At 34.4% G+C, this 15,481-nt stretch overlaps 1 protein-coding gene across 4 annotated transcripts in view; it reads left to right on the forward strand.

The window, feature by feature from the left end:
- Positions 1-15,481, forward strand: part of KCNT2 (potassium sodium-activated channel subfamily T member 2) — a 446,059-nt gene that overhangs the window by 427,845 nt on the left and 2,733 nt on the right. For all 4 annotated transcript variants that reach the window (XM_037825119.1, XM_037825122.1, XM_037825120.1 and 1 more), the window contains one exon: positions 9,835-9,919. In XM_037825119.1, coding sequence (XP_037681047.1) covers positions 9,835-9,919 — 85 coding nt within the window. The remainder of the gene's footprint in view (positions 1-9,834; positions 9,920-15,481) is intronic.

Consider the following 15,481-nt stretch of genomic DNA (forward strand, 5'->3'; position numbering starts at 1 on the left):
TGACCCCCAAGTCCCCGGCATTTGCATAGGGTCCCTGGGATTTCTGAGCAGGTCCCCCCTCTCAGCTGTGCTCTTCCAGGACCTCTGTGAAGGCTGTGCCACATCACAAGGCATGCCCGCCCTCCAGGGAAGCCCTGGGCCACCGGGCTGTGCAGGGGTTCTCCCAGCCCACTGCAAAGATGGCTGAATGGGGCATGTTAATATCTCCCTCCTCACACAGCTCTGCCTTCCAGCTCCAGAACAACCAGCTGCAGGTGCACCAAAGGCCACTGTCCACGGCTGATATTGGGGCATGTGCCCAGTGCTGCAGGAAAAACTCCCCATTATGCTGGGTTTCTTGGCACGGCTCTGGGCTGTGGGTCGAGCCCTGGGCAGGAGAGTCCCCCGCCCGCTGGGGAGATGGCTGCAAGGGGCAATGTTTCTTTTTCCTCTTGGTTCCCCTTTGCATTCCTGGCCCTGAGAAAATCAGCAGCAGGCTATCCTCCATGCCAGACACCGAGACATTGGCACAGTCTGCTCCTGCCATGCTTCACTGCGCAGCTCTCACCATCTTAACCACAGCCGCTCCCGGGTTTGTTTGTTTTTTTAAGGGAACTAGTCCATCTCCAAACGCCAACCCACAGTTTCCCCACACTGCAGCTTGGCCACCGGACTTTCAGCCAGCTCACTCACTTGTTTCAGAATGCAGACTCCCGGTTTCACCAAGTGCACAGTCCCTGTGGGTTTAGCAGACCTTGTCTGGCTGGTGCATCACTGGGAACTGGTGTTCTGGGTCACTTTCTGGTTTTTATCTAGTATTTTTCACAGAGGTGTTTTTTTGCCCTGTCTCACCTAGCTGCCATCTTAGGTTCTTCAATCATCGTATTTTGAAGGAAACTGACTTTTATGGAGCAGCTCTCAATCACCAGGGACACACAATAGTCCTGAAGGCCGGTCAGTGCTTGGGAGTTGGAATGGGAGGAAAAAGCATTATAGCAAAATAAACAGAACTATGCCCCGTTGATGAAATGGTCTGTTTTTAGACGCAAGTGTCTCTAGTTTTTTCAATTTTATTGAGATATATTCAGATCCACACAGCCATCCAAAGTATACAATCACTGGCTCATGGTATCACACAGTTGTGCATAATCTATTTTTTTAATTGTCTATCAATTTAAACAATAGCATGAGAGTTTTGTTCTTTTGAATATTTGTCAGAGGAGGTGATATAGATTTTAAAATGTTAAATATTAAATACTCCATTTAAAAGAGAAATTGAGTCAAGTAACTAGTTTTCTATATGAAGCTTGAATGTAGGTCTTGGCAGAGTTGAACTTAATTTAATTCTGAAGCTTTTCCCTACATCATGCTACTTGTGTTAATTGCTTCATCTAGTCCTTATTTATGAGAATTCATATAGGAAAGTTATAAGTCCACTTATTTTATTTCTTGATTTCTATTTTATGTATCATAAAAGAGTTCTATGTTTTTAGGAGGTACTAGAATCATATAAATAGAGACTGGCTAAATAGAATTATTGTTTTATCATCTCTATAATATTTTTGACCCCCAAAGAAGACAAAAATAATTGTACTCATAAACATAGCTTGATACTAAACTGGAATACATGAGCAAATTAGGTTCTCGTCCTCTCTCTCTCTCTGTCTCTCTCTCTCCCCCCCCTCCACTTCTCCCTCCTTCCCTCCCTGTCTCCTTTCTTCTCCATGTCCCTCTCTCTTTCTCTCCTTCCTTCCCAATTGCCTCCATTTCCTTTGCTCCTATCCTGCTCCAAGCCACTTGGGCTTCAGTTTTGCAATTCCTATCTGATATTCCTGAGTCCAAACTTGAGCCCCTGAAGTTCATTTCTCACAGAGCAGTCAAAGTAATACGTTCAATAAGAAATAAGATCATGTCACCAATGCCCCCTCCCCTGCCCCTTTACAATTTCTCAGTGGCTTCCCTTTGCAAAATTCAAACTTCTGACCCAGGCCTATAAAGTCTTTTATAGGCCTTGTTTACCTTTCCAACATCACCTCCAGTTAATTTTCCCCTCGCTCATTTTACTTCAGCCTCACAGGCCTGCACTTTGCAATTTAAACCCAACCATCTCAGGCTTTTGAACTTGCTATTCCTTTTGTCTGGAGCACTTTTTACCCCATCTTTGCATAACAAGATCTTCTGTGACTTTGTCTTAGTAAGTCCTTCCCTAATAACCTAGATAATATTGTTCCCCCCACCAAAAAATGCTATCATATTAGCTGGTTTTATTTTCTTCATGTCACAGTATGTATACTATGATTCTTTACAAGGTATAAATTGATAGTGTTCACTACAGTAATAATAGCGAATCTTTATATTGCTGTTCATATGAATCTGGCACTAATTCTTAATTCTATTAATGTTAATATATAATATATATTATAATAAATTATTTTTATTACTTACCTATCATTTAGTCTTGGTAACAATTTAGGAGATCAGACTGTCGTCGTCCCATTTTACAGGTGAGGAAACTGAGCACCAAGAGATTAAAATAAGCTAACTAATTTGCCTAGAGTCACAGACAAAGTAAGTGGTAGAGCCAGGATTTAAATGTTTAGAGCCTTTATTCTTAATTAGGCCTGTCAGTGGTGCTTTTGTATTATTTGAAATGTTTCTCTGATTACAGTTGTTAGCATAAAATGGTTATATATTTTCAAAAGTATTATTGAATGGTAACCTACACAAATATATGTAAGATTTAAATTTCTTTCTTATCAAATTCTATTCCTCTATTTCAAATGTGTCTTTAAAATAGTTCCATGAGAAAATTAAAAAAAAAAAAAAAACTGGAATGGAACTCACTAAAAATAAAATTATTCTGTAAGTACTATGGGAGAATGATTTTATTTCCTTTCTAATATGATCTATTTACATGAAATACTCTGATGAAGCAAAATGTTTGCTATTTGAAGATTTTAATTAAAAATTGTGTATAGTAATTATCATAGAAAGATAAATACTTTATATATGCTACTAGCAATCATTGAATTTTACCCTATAGAATCTCAAAAGTTTAAATATTCTGATCCATCTTTTTTTCCCAATTTCTCAAGATAAGAATATTTTCACTAAAAAATTTTACCAATTATGAAACTTTAATTTCAGTAAGAGGAATTTAAACTATCTAGTGCTTTTTATTTTCAAAGGTTAGAGTACTGTTATCAGGTACATGATAAATAAAGTAGTAACAGATTCCCTTAGTAGATATCTTTTGTTGGATAAGAAAGAGAATCTTGTTTCTGTGATCCATGAAGTCAACTTATCCAAAGTGATTTTACTTTATTCATTAAATACATTGTTTTATTTTCTACATAGATTCCTATTTAATTGTTTGTACCACTGCCACCACTAATGATGATGATGATAGGGTTTTTAAAGAGCCAGCACATTTACCACTTCCCCTAGAGAATTCAGAAATAACTAAAAAGTAAGCATAGGAAATGATTGTTGGAGACAAAAATACCAGACTTACGGCTGATAAAACCAGGACTGTTGAATATGGTTTTGATGTGTGACCACATGGGCTTTTTCAAACCTCATACCATGAATATTAAACACAAAGTCAGACAAAGAGAGACAACTGCATGTCTTCCCCACGAAGTAATATGTCACAGAGCAAGCAGATCAGAATTAACGTCATCTACAGAGAGGCAGATATCAAAGAGAGAGAGAGAGAACACCCTTGATCTCAGCACCTTCCTTCAAACTAATCAGATTTAGTCATTCCTACTTTCTAAGGCAGGGCTAAGGAAAGAAAGGAGTGATTACCTCTGATTGTGATATTACATACCCAAAATGTTTACTCCAATTCCTAAAGTCCATTGAAAAACTAAAATCTTCAGTTTATAATAAATGAATTTGGCTTTTTGAGCAGCATGAAATATTGAAGTAATATCTATTGTAGAGAATTTCTCACTTATCTAGACGATTTTTATAGTAATAGGCAAACCAAGTCACCAGTAGATTTGCGCTTTATACAGGAACAAAAATGAATACATTTTGTGAGTCATACAGCAGTCACATCCATTCATGAGTTGTAATGGTTATTTCTAAATTCTGAGATGCTGAGCTCTTTGTGTATAACCTGGTTGGTCCCTGTAACTTCAGGTATCTGTGTGACACCTGAGACTCAGAGCCAGAGTTCGTCAGCTATGACTGACAACATTACCCCATAGAGCAACTGTTAAAAAAAAAACTGAAAAAGAGATCAGACTTCAATTAGAGGTATGAACAAAATGGACTTGGTTAGGACAAAGGTAAATCAGACTAAAGGGTAAAGAATGATATTGACTGTGTGTGTGTTTTTTCACTGTTTTATTTTTCCAAATGAGCAATAGGCTATTTACAAACAAGCAGATCTCCAATGCTATGTGTTAAAATAGTAATCCTATCATTGTTTGAAATCTAAATGGAAAAAAAACTTACTAAGGCACATTTGATCTGTCAGTTCAAAACAAACTTTCTGATGTAGGGACAGATTCATTTTACTTTTGTCTACCCCCATGTCTACACATGAGCACCAAAATTGACAAAAGAACACTTAATATTGAGAAAAAAAACGGTAAGGAATGTAAATTAAGAAACAGAACATTTTCAAAAAGAAATCTTTGGAGATCAGTTTACTGCAAGTAAAACGTAGTAAACGAGTGCATACTCCTGATACACATAAATGTTAACAGGTAATCCAGAAATGGCAGAGCTCAAAACAATGGATATTAAATAAATTAAAGGTATTTCAGATACAAAGAAGAAAACAAAACAGTAACTAAAGAATGAAATAACCATCTCCATCAACATTAACACAGATAGGAAGTTGAGATGAACAAAACTAGGTACAAGTTTTTCCCTATTGTTTTCATCAGGGTGTTTTTTGTTTTTTTTCTTTAAGCTTGCATACATTAGATTTATTATAGTAATTCTTCTATGCTATTCTAAATATTAATATTTTGCCCTCTAAGGAGAAGGATCAGGAAGAGAAATAATGCCAAATCCTTTTTGAAATTTATTGCCTTGACTGTTTTAAAACTTCAACTTCTATGTGAGACCAAAGGAAAAGAAGTCATTCTGGAGGTTATTCTTATGGGTTATATAGATATCCCTTTTTAGTTTTTAGTGTATTAGAAAAGCTATTAGGAAATACCTGAAACTGCTGAACTGCAATTCAGTATGAAGATGATCATATAACTATATAGCTTACATGGTGTGACTGTGTGATTGTGAAAACCTTGTGGCTCACACTCCCTTTTTCCAGTGTATGGACAGATAAGTAGAGAAATGGGAACAAAAAGTAAATGAATAATAGAGTGGGAGGAGGAATATGGGATGTTTAAGGTATTCTTTTTTACTTGTATTTTTATTTTTATTCTTGTTTTTAATTTTATTTTTTGGAGTAATGAAAATGTTTGGAAGACTGTTGTGATGAATGCACAGCTATATGGTGATACTGTGAATAATTCATTGTGCACTTCAGATGATGGCATGGCATGTGAATATATCTCAATAAAGTTGCATTAAAAATGAATACAACTCCCTTTTAATAATTAAGGAGAAAGGTTGGATATTGATATTGCCCAATAAGTCATCTTTTAAAATTGTTTGCTCTGTATCATAATTGAAAAATACCATTGTTGTTATGGATTTAATTGCGTCCCCCCAAAAATGTTGAAATCCTAACCTCTGGTACTTCAGAATATAATTTATTTGGAAATAGGTGTTGCAGATGGAATTAGTTAAATTAACATGAGATATTAATGTATTAGGGTGCAGCCTAATCCAATATGACTGATATTCTTATAAGAAGAGGGAAATTTGGGCACACAGACAGACACAGGAGAGAAGACGGCCATCCTGTGATGAAAGAGGCAGAGACAGAAGTACAACACCTGCAAGCCAAGGAATGCCACAGATTGTTGGCAAACCACCAGAAGCTAAGGAGTGATGAGGAAGTATTTCCCTCTACAACTTTCATGGGGAGTGTGGGCCTGTTGAGGTTTCAGAGGGTGCACAACCCTCCTGAGTCCTTGATTTTGGACTTCAGCCTCCAGAAGTGTGAGACCATAAATTTCTGTTATTGTAAACACCCAGTTTCTGGTACTTGGTTATGGAAGCCTAGGAAGTGAATACATTTGTCTATATAAGGAATGGAGTTATAAATAATCAAATGAGATGGAGATTATCTAGCAGACCTTCTGCATTTCAGAATATTATGCTTTAGTCTCGAAAATACACTGTCAATCTCCGTTCCTTTGCACGGCATTTGTGGAAATCCACACGAGGAAATTTTCAAAAAGCTTAGATAATTAAAATTGTTTTCTTTTTCCTAGAAACATGATCCTGGTGATCTCCTGTTAGTACCATGTGCTTTGAGTTAGAATTGTACCATTTAGAGTAAATATCATTTTATATTCATTATATACTCCAAGCTCCAGCCGGTTGAGTTAGCCATCTACACCTAGGTATAATTGCCAAATTTAGCAAACAAGAATATGGAATGTCCACTGAACTTTGAATTTCAGATAAAAAACAAATTAATTTTTTAAATATAAGTATGAAACATGCAATAGTTGGTGCATGATAATAGTTAAAAGAGTTTACCTGTAATTCAAATTTCCCCAGGTATTCTGTATTTTGTCTGGTAACCCACCCCTTTTGAAATATCACTTCCTGCTTTACACCATAGATGTGCAACAGAATCTATTCCTTTATTCAAATATTAATTTGATGATCTTGTGATTATAAGCATATACTGAAAAAATTATGGTTGGTCCATTTACTCTGCAATTTGGCTGCCTTGTTTGATTTCCATCCTTAGACACATCTGAATATGAATTTAGATACCATAACTAAAATGTTTAGTCTTTCACATTCACCTGTAAGGTTTCTACTCAGATAAACACAGTGGTAAATACATTTATTTATATATGTGTGTGTATATATATATATGTATATAATTTATATATGTATGCATATATATATGAATGATTCCAGTGAAACAAATTGTTTACCAGGGTCAGCTATGTTGGCCTACAAAAATTGTTATTTTAATTTTACACAATTATTTGTGTATTGTTATGTTTCTATTGGCAAAAAAAAATATATTCTTAGATTTTGTAGCAAAATGCCAAGTATAGTATTTCTTTCATGAGCCAAGCATGTCTACAATTAAAGTGGCTAGAAGGATACTATGGCTCTACAGCAGGGTTTCTAAGAGTCCCTTCACAGCCCAAAAACATTACCCTTGAGAGAAATTTTGTTTATTGAATTATGTGTCCACCTGACTTTACATTTATACCTTACAATAACCTATAAAGCTAAAACAGTGAGATCCCAAAAAGCTGTTTGCTTTTCTTTTTCAATGCCTTATATAATGCTAGCTTGGTTCTCCAGTCTTGCAGCCTAAGGATCAGTCTTGAGTAACTTAATTAATATTAGTAATGAACAGTCTGAAGAAAAAATCAAGAAAAAAATTCCATTTATAATAGCAACTAAAAGAATGAAATATCTAGGAATAAATCTAACCAAGGATGTGAAGGATTTGTACACAACGAAACTACAAGACTTTGCTAAAGGATATCAAAGATCTAAATAAATGGAAGGACATTGCAAATACATGGATTGGAAAGCTAAATATCATTAAGATGTCATTTCTACCTAAAGTGGTATCAACACAATCCCAATCCAAACTCCAACAGCCTCCTTTGCAGAAATGGAAAGGCCAATCGTCAAAGTTATGTGGAAGGTACAGGGTAAGGGACCCCAAATAGCCAAAGCCACCGTGAGAAAGAAGAACAAAGTTGGAGGATTTACACTTCCTGATCTTAAAACTTATTATAAAACCACAGTAATGTAAACAACATGGTACTGATATAAGGACAGACATATAGATCAATGGAATCAAATTAAGGTTTCAGAAACAACCCTCATTTTATGGCCAACTGATTTTTGACAAGTCTGTCAAGTCCATTCAATGAAGGAATGAATAGTCTCTCAACAAATGAAACTGCAAAAACTGGATGTCTATGTGCAAAAAGATAAAGGTAGACCCCTACCTCACACCATATAAGAAAATCAACTCAAAATGGATCATAGACCTAATATAATAACTAGAACTATAAAACCCATAAAACAAAATATAGGGAAACATCTTCAGGACCTTGTATTAAGCAATGTTTTCTTAGACTTTACACACAATGCACAAGCAACAACAGAAAAAAATAGATAAATGGGACACATCAAAATTAAGAACTTTTCTGCATCAAAAGACTTTATCATGACAATAAAAAGACAACCTAGTCAATGGGAGAAAATATTTGGAAGCCACGTATCCAAAAACCTTTAATATCCAGAATATATAAAGAAATCCTACAACTCCACAATGAAAAGACAAACAACCTATTTTAAAAATGGATAAAAGACTTGCATAGAAATTTCTCCAAAGAAGATATAGAAATGGCCAAACAGCACATGGAAAGATGCTCAACATCACTAGCTACTAGGGAAATGTAAATCAAAACCACAGTGAGATACCATTTCACACCCACTAGAATGGTTACTATTTAAAAAAAAAAAGAAAATTACAAGTGTTGGAGAGGCTGTGGAGAAATAGAAACATTCATTGCTGGTGGGAATATAAAATGGTGCAGCCACTGTGAAAGACAGTTTGGCAGTTTCTCAAAAAGTTAAGTATAGAGTTACCATATGATCCAGCAGCCCCACTTCTAGTTATATACCCAAAAGATATGAAAACAGGGACTTGAACAGATATTTGCACATTAGTGTTCATAGTGGCATTATTCACAATTCCCAGAAGTTGGAGCAACCCAAGTGTCCATTAACTAATGAAAGGATAAATAAAATGTGGCATATACATGCAATGGAATATTATTCAGCCATAAAAAAGAATGAAGTTCTGATATATGTGACAGCATGAATCAAACTTAAAGGCATTATTTGAGTGAAAAAAACCAGACACAAAAAGACAAATATTTTATGACCTCATTGGTTTGAAATAATGAGAATAAGCAAATTCACAGAGTCAGAATCTAGAATATTGCTTACCAGGGGGTGGGCTAGGGATAGGGAATGGGGCATTAATGTTTGCTCGGTACAGAATTTCTGGATGGGGTGATGGAAATTTTTGGTAATTGATGGTGGTGAATGTGGTAAAACATTGTGAACATAATAACACTGAATTATATATATCTGAATTTTGTTGAAAGGGGAAATTTTAGGTTGTCTATATATTACAAGAATAAAACTTTTAAAACAACAGGACTGTATGAAAGAGTGAACCTTATTATAAATGATAGACTATAGTTGACAGTATAATTATAAAAATGTTCTTTCATGAATCGTAACAAATGTACCACACTAACTCAAGGTGTTAATAATAGAATGTTATATGAGAACTCTGTATTTTATGCATAATATTTCTGTAAACCTACAGCTTCTCTAATTAAAAAAAAGGGGACACAGCCTTATATTTTAGAAATACATATTGTTTTAGAATCAAAATAATTCATTTGTACATTTCCATGAAAACTTATGGTTAAATTATTTTCCACAGAATTCTTTGCATTCTACAAAAGAAATAAAATATATCATGTAACATCATTATACTGGATATATCATGTAACATCATTTCCGGTGACGGTAATTTGAAAATAGCAAAACATATATATATATTCATGCTGTGAACAAAACTATAACAAGTTCTCATTAGCAGCTATATGGTTTGAATATAAGCTTCTCTCCAATAATTCTTGTCATTTTCGGTAAATATTGTAACAAACTTGGCATTTATTTATCTTCTAGATGAAATGAATGATCATCAAAGTACGCTCTCCTACATCCTGATTAACCCATCACCAGATACCAGACTAGAGCTGAACGATGTTGTGTAAGTTGATCTTTTATCTCACATGAGGCATTTATCTTTAGAAAACCACTAATTTATTTATCTTTATATTTTTAAGTGTGCCGTTACAGTCCCTTACTTCTCCTGTGATATAAATGCTTGGAAAGTCTACGTCTAGCCTTTTGGTCAATAAGCAAATAATTTGCTCTATGTAATATAAAAATAATGTAGCATTATAGGGGTATAAAGGACATAGCAGCATGGATTCTGTATTCAGAGCTAATCTGTATTTGGGAAAACAAGACAGAATAAGTGGAATAATAATAATGAGAACAACTGAAAGGAAAATCTGAAATATCTCACACTGTCTAGTTTTAAATACCTTATGGTTCCTAAAAGCCAAAGTAAAATAGATCAAAATGCTTATTATGAAAGAGTCTATGGGAGTAATTTGATTCATTTCAAAATATGTATTGTATATGTAAAATGTTAACAACACTGCCTTAAAGGTGATGCAGAGATGGGTAAGACATTTTCCCTGACTTCAAGGTATTCACACTCTAATTAGCAAAACTGTCATTTAAGCATGAAAATTTAATAGCAATATGTAATATAACTTTGTCACTAGTTAATTAAGTATCAAATGAATGCAATAGACAAATAGTACTTTTCTAAATTCAAGGACAAGAAATTGTTGTGGGTTTGGTAGTTATAAAGGATGTAAGACTCGAAGTAGGCTCTGATGAGTAGGTAGGGTTTGTGTAAGTGGGCAGCAGAGGACATTCCAGAACAGGAAAATGACTTGAGAAAATGCGCTATGTGGGAACTGCCTAGTGTGTTTTGGTTGGCAGTACTTCATAGTTCACTTTGTTCAGAGAAGAAGCTGTGTATTATTAGCATCTCTATTGTGAAGTAAACATGTTAGAAAAGTACATTAGACCCAACTCTGGAAGGTCTTAGATGACAATATAAGGGGTTTAAACATGACCTTATAGGCAATGGGCAGTGTTTAGATGTATATGTGCAAGAAAATAATAAGACTTTTGAAGAGGCATTTTGGCAGTTGTTGCTGTAAGTGTAAGAGAAAAATTCCCAATGAGTATGTGCCCTTGAAGTACACAGCTCTGAGACTGGGTGAATTCAAGAGATACTTACCTGGGGTAGCTAACTTCAGATTGTATTAGGGACAGGAAATAAATGCCAAAAGTCTTGGTGGGTGTTAGGACCTCAGGTTGTGTTTGTATCTGTGATCAGGAAAAAAAGTAATAGGGTCAGAGTCAGAGGTGTGAGAACAATTGGTGATAGAGACTATAAAATGGACCTTTGCAAGTGGTGTAGAACTAAAGCTACTAATATGCAAAACTAATACAAGCCTATTTTATGTGTTACCAGTTTTGTGGGAGTTTGTGTACAGGGTTGAAAATAATTTTTTTAAAGGAGCACTGCAGGAAGCAATGGGACTGATTAGCAGGATGTCTTAAGGTTTAGATAACCTGGAAGTAGGGAGACCAGTTAAAAGGCTATTATGCAACTATGAGAAAGATAGGAACCTGTATCAAGATGATGGCTTATAAAGGAAGGCTTCTAGATAAATGAACTTATGAAGGCAAAACAGTAAGACCTGGTCACTGATGAAGTGGAAAAACAAAGACTCTAACATAATGCTAAAGTGTGATTGCAAAACAAAAACAAAACAAAGAGCTGTTTCAACAATACAAAATCAGAAAGGGAAACACTTCTAAGTGAATGGGGTTTTTGACTGGGACAAAAAGATGATAATGAGCTCAGATTTGGATATATTGTTTAATTTGCTAAGTGAAAATGTTAGAAAGCCAGTGGAGATACAGGGCTGGAGCTCTGAAGAGAACCTAAATCTATATAGAGAATAATTTTCATCTTCTAGATAAATAAAGTAAAAAAAAAAGGGGGGGGATAATTTTTCCAAAGAGATGAATAAAGAGGAAAAAGTAGAAGAATGAATATTGAATTGTTGAGTAGTGTTCATTTTTAGGGCAAAAGGAAGAATGTGTTTCAAACTCATTAGGAAAATACATCAGCTGGAGTAATTTTGACCCAAAATCAGTATTAACAGATTTCTATAATGATTTAAGATACAACTAGCAAGTATAATAATGCTTTATTTTGCCATGTAATGGCAAAGCTTTGTGGAAGTTTTGGGGAATCAGATGAATGACAGTTTCAGCTGCTTGAGTTCCTAAGGCAGCCATCAAAAATTATATCCAGTAACGATGTTAGATTTATGGAGGACTTAAATTTAGAGGAAAACATCATTATGGTGCATTTGGCTTTCAACTGCCCTTTCCATAGTCTTCACTTTGTCCATTCCTACAGCAAAACCAAGCCACTCTGTTTTTCTTGTCTCCATAACTGTGCATATCTTTCCTTTCAATTCATAGATAACAAGCAGCTTTTATTAATTTTCCAGTCTACCTACCAGTCTACTCCTATAACCCTAACCTTCTTATATATATATTTCAAATTATTACAATTATTCTGATTATATAAATAGTTTTAAAATTATACCTGATTTGTATTTCATTAATATTTTAAGTTATTTGACCCTAAAATAATTATTTCCCATGATTATTTTGGATGGAATGGGAAGACAGTGTTAGTCTTTTGAGACAATAAACATGTCATCACAATAAAAATGCATATTTATAATTTGGAAAAATTTTGATAAATTTAAACTTGCAAATAAAATATGTATGTTACAATATATAGGTAAAATAGACATGATATTTTCAGAGAATTATCTGCCTTTTGGATACTATTATTTTTTGTTAGTTTTTAAGCTACAGCATCTACAAAAAAAAAAAACTTTTGCTTACATCATTGTAATGTGGATTTGCGGTATTGAGATAACTAAATTTTAGTGTAGTTGTAGCAATGATAAATCATGAAAAAATGTCTACCATGACATGTAGTATGTTAACAAAAAGCAGTTTAAGAAATTTGTTTTATTGGACTCATAGATTTCATAATAATAATTGGAAAAGGAACTTTTGCAACTGCATCAATGAATTTAGGGGATAATAGATTATACTCATACCTTTTATGTTACTAAAAAAATTCATTTTCAAAGTTCATTTTAAATGAAAGGACAACATTAATTTGATTCAAAGAATAATGAATCACTAGATGATATGGTGTTAAAAAGTTAATATACTCCATTAGTTTTCTTCATTGATCTATAACGTATTGATGTTTAAAGTAATTATATAGCAGTGTGCATAGATAACAAAATCCAGTTAATATATCCATGGACACTAATCTCAACTTTTATTTGCTTGGAGAATGGAGACTGCAGTGCTTTAAACTGCCTTTTCTCATTTTCATTAAGGGATCTATTTTATGAATATTTTCCCCTTAAGATTTTAACAGGAAAAATACAGTCTTCATTAGCGTTCTCACCTTAAAGTAGGTTCACTGTTCATATTTTGTACCTCATCATAAAATTGTTTATAAAACCATAAAATACCAGTTTCAATTGCATCTAAAACAAGACTTTCTTAAAATGCTCCAATGCATATATTTATTTTCCTTCTCTCCCCTCCAAACTCTCAAAGGCTACCACTGCCTTTGTAACAGAAATTAAAACTAATCCTGAAACTTAAGCTCCTTCATTACTGTTTCTTACCTTTCTTCTTGGCTTTATACACCACTATTCTCTGGTCTAACCAGTCTACTAAAATCAAACTCATTTGCTAAACACATCAGGGACATCCTTCCTCTGTGCCCAGGCCTAGCATTGCCTGCCAGTTTCTCTGTAATCAAGCCTGGAGGGACAAACATGACCCCAGCTTCCTCAATAATGTGTTTTCTAAAGCACTCTGTTGCTCTTTTTGTCTTCCTGGGATGTTTGGAATTTCTTTTTCTTCATTATATCTACTTCATAAACTAAACTCTAATCTTTAGGATAGGGGTCAGGATTTGTGACTTTTTATATTTCCAGATCTACACAGCAGGTTCTAAAGAAGTGGATACTGATGATATCATTTGATAGTCTAAAGTGAAAATTTTTCTTAAGACATATTTCAACAGTAATGAATTGAGTTTAGCAGAGGCACATTTTCTTACTATACTTTTATATAATTGCTTATTATATAAGATCCTGAATTTTTGATTAATAATTTTTCTCATAACTAAAACACTATACATAATATCAATCAGAACACTTATTAAATCTTTATAAAATCATAGTGTATATGAATTGAAAATAATGTAAAAGTTACTGAGATTAAATTTTTGATTTTATGGATGATAAAAACAAGAATTATAGCAGTTGAGTAATGGAAGGATTGTGTCCAGGATCTGGTCTCCTGAACAGAAAAAACAGCCAAAGAAAAGGATAAAATAAATCTTAAAAATGATAAAATAAACCCTAAATCATTGGTGAGATGAAGATGCTGAAATGGATCATAATTGAAAGAAAATCTTGCTAAGGTTCATAGGTATGGAAATGATAATACAAGGCCTGCAAAATTTTACAGGCCAACTAAACAGTGATTCCTTATGTCAATGTTATATATATTTTTAATGCATTTTTATTGTGAACTTTAACATAAATACATAAAAGTGATAACTTTCAAAGTACGATTTAACAAGTAGTTAGAGAGCAAATTTCAAAGAATGCCATGGGTCACAGTTCCACAACTTCAGCTGTTTCCATTATTGTAAAATATAACACACATACAGAAAGGTGTTAAACTTTGTATGTACAGCTCAACAAGCAGTTATATAGGTAATTTCAAAAATTGTTATGGGTTACAGTTCCACAGTTTCAGTTCTTTCCTTATTATGAAATATAGACTATATGCAGAAAGGTGAAGGCTTTCAAAGCACAATTCAATGATTAAGTACAGATCAAATTTCAAAGGATGTTATAGGTTACAATTCCATCATGTCATTTACCTCCTTCCAGCTATTCCAACACCCCAGCATCTAAAAATACATATATATTTATATAAAGTTTCAGTATTTATAGACCTTTGTTAAATCTTGTTTGTTGCTACCCCTTCCTCTCACTTAATATCTTTCTCCATCTTTGGGGATCTCTAGGCAGTGAGCATTCTAACTTGTTCATATTGAAACGGGTTATCTACAGTATGGGGAAGGGGGCTGCATCTGATTGTTGTTCTTACAGAGGCTGTTGCCTCTGGGTTTTAGGGCTTGTCTGTCATAGAAACACTCTGGTGGATTTAAGTTTCTGAAAGACAAAACTTAGTCAATGAATCTTTTATAGAATCTCAGGAAGCGACCTAGGTATTTGGGGACTACTTTTGGTAAGGACATGGCATACTGTGGCCATCTGGGATGTCTGGTTGGATGTTGCATAAGAGAAACCTCCAGGATAGCCTCTCAGCTCTATTTGGGATCTCTCAGCCACTGTAACCTCAGCTTGTGACCTTTCTTTTCTCCCTTTTGGTCAAATAGACATTTCCAATCCCTCATTGCCAGGGCCAGGCTCATACCTGGGAGTCATGTCCCACGATGCCAGGGAGATTCATTCTTCTGGGAGTCTTGTCCCTCATGGGGAGGGGTAGGTTAATGAATTTATTTGCTGAGTTGAGCTTAGAGACA

Source organism: Choloepus didactylus, chromosome 2, assembly GCF_015220235.1.
Source record: "Choloepus didactylus isolate mChoDid1 chromosome 2, mChoDid1.pri, whole genome shotgun sequence".
NCBI classification, from domain to species: domain Eukaryota; kingdom Metazoa; phylum Chordata; class Mammalia; order Pilosa; family Megalonychidae; genus Choloepus; species Choloepus didactylus.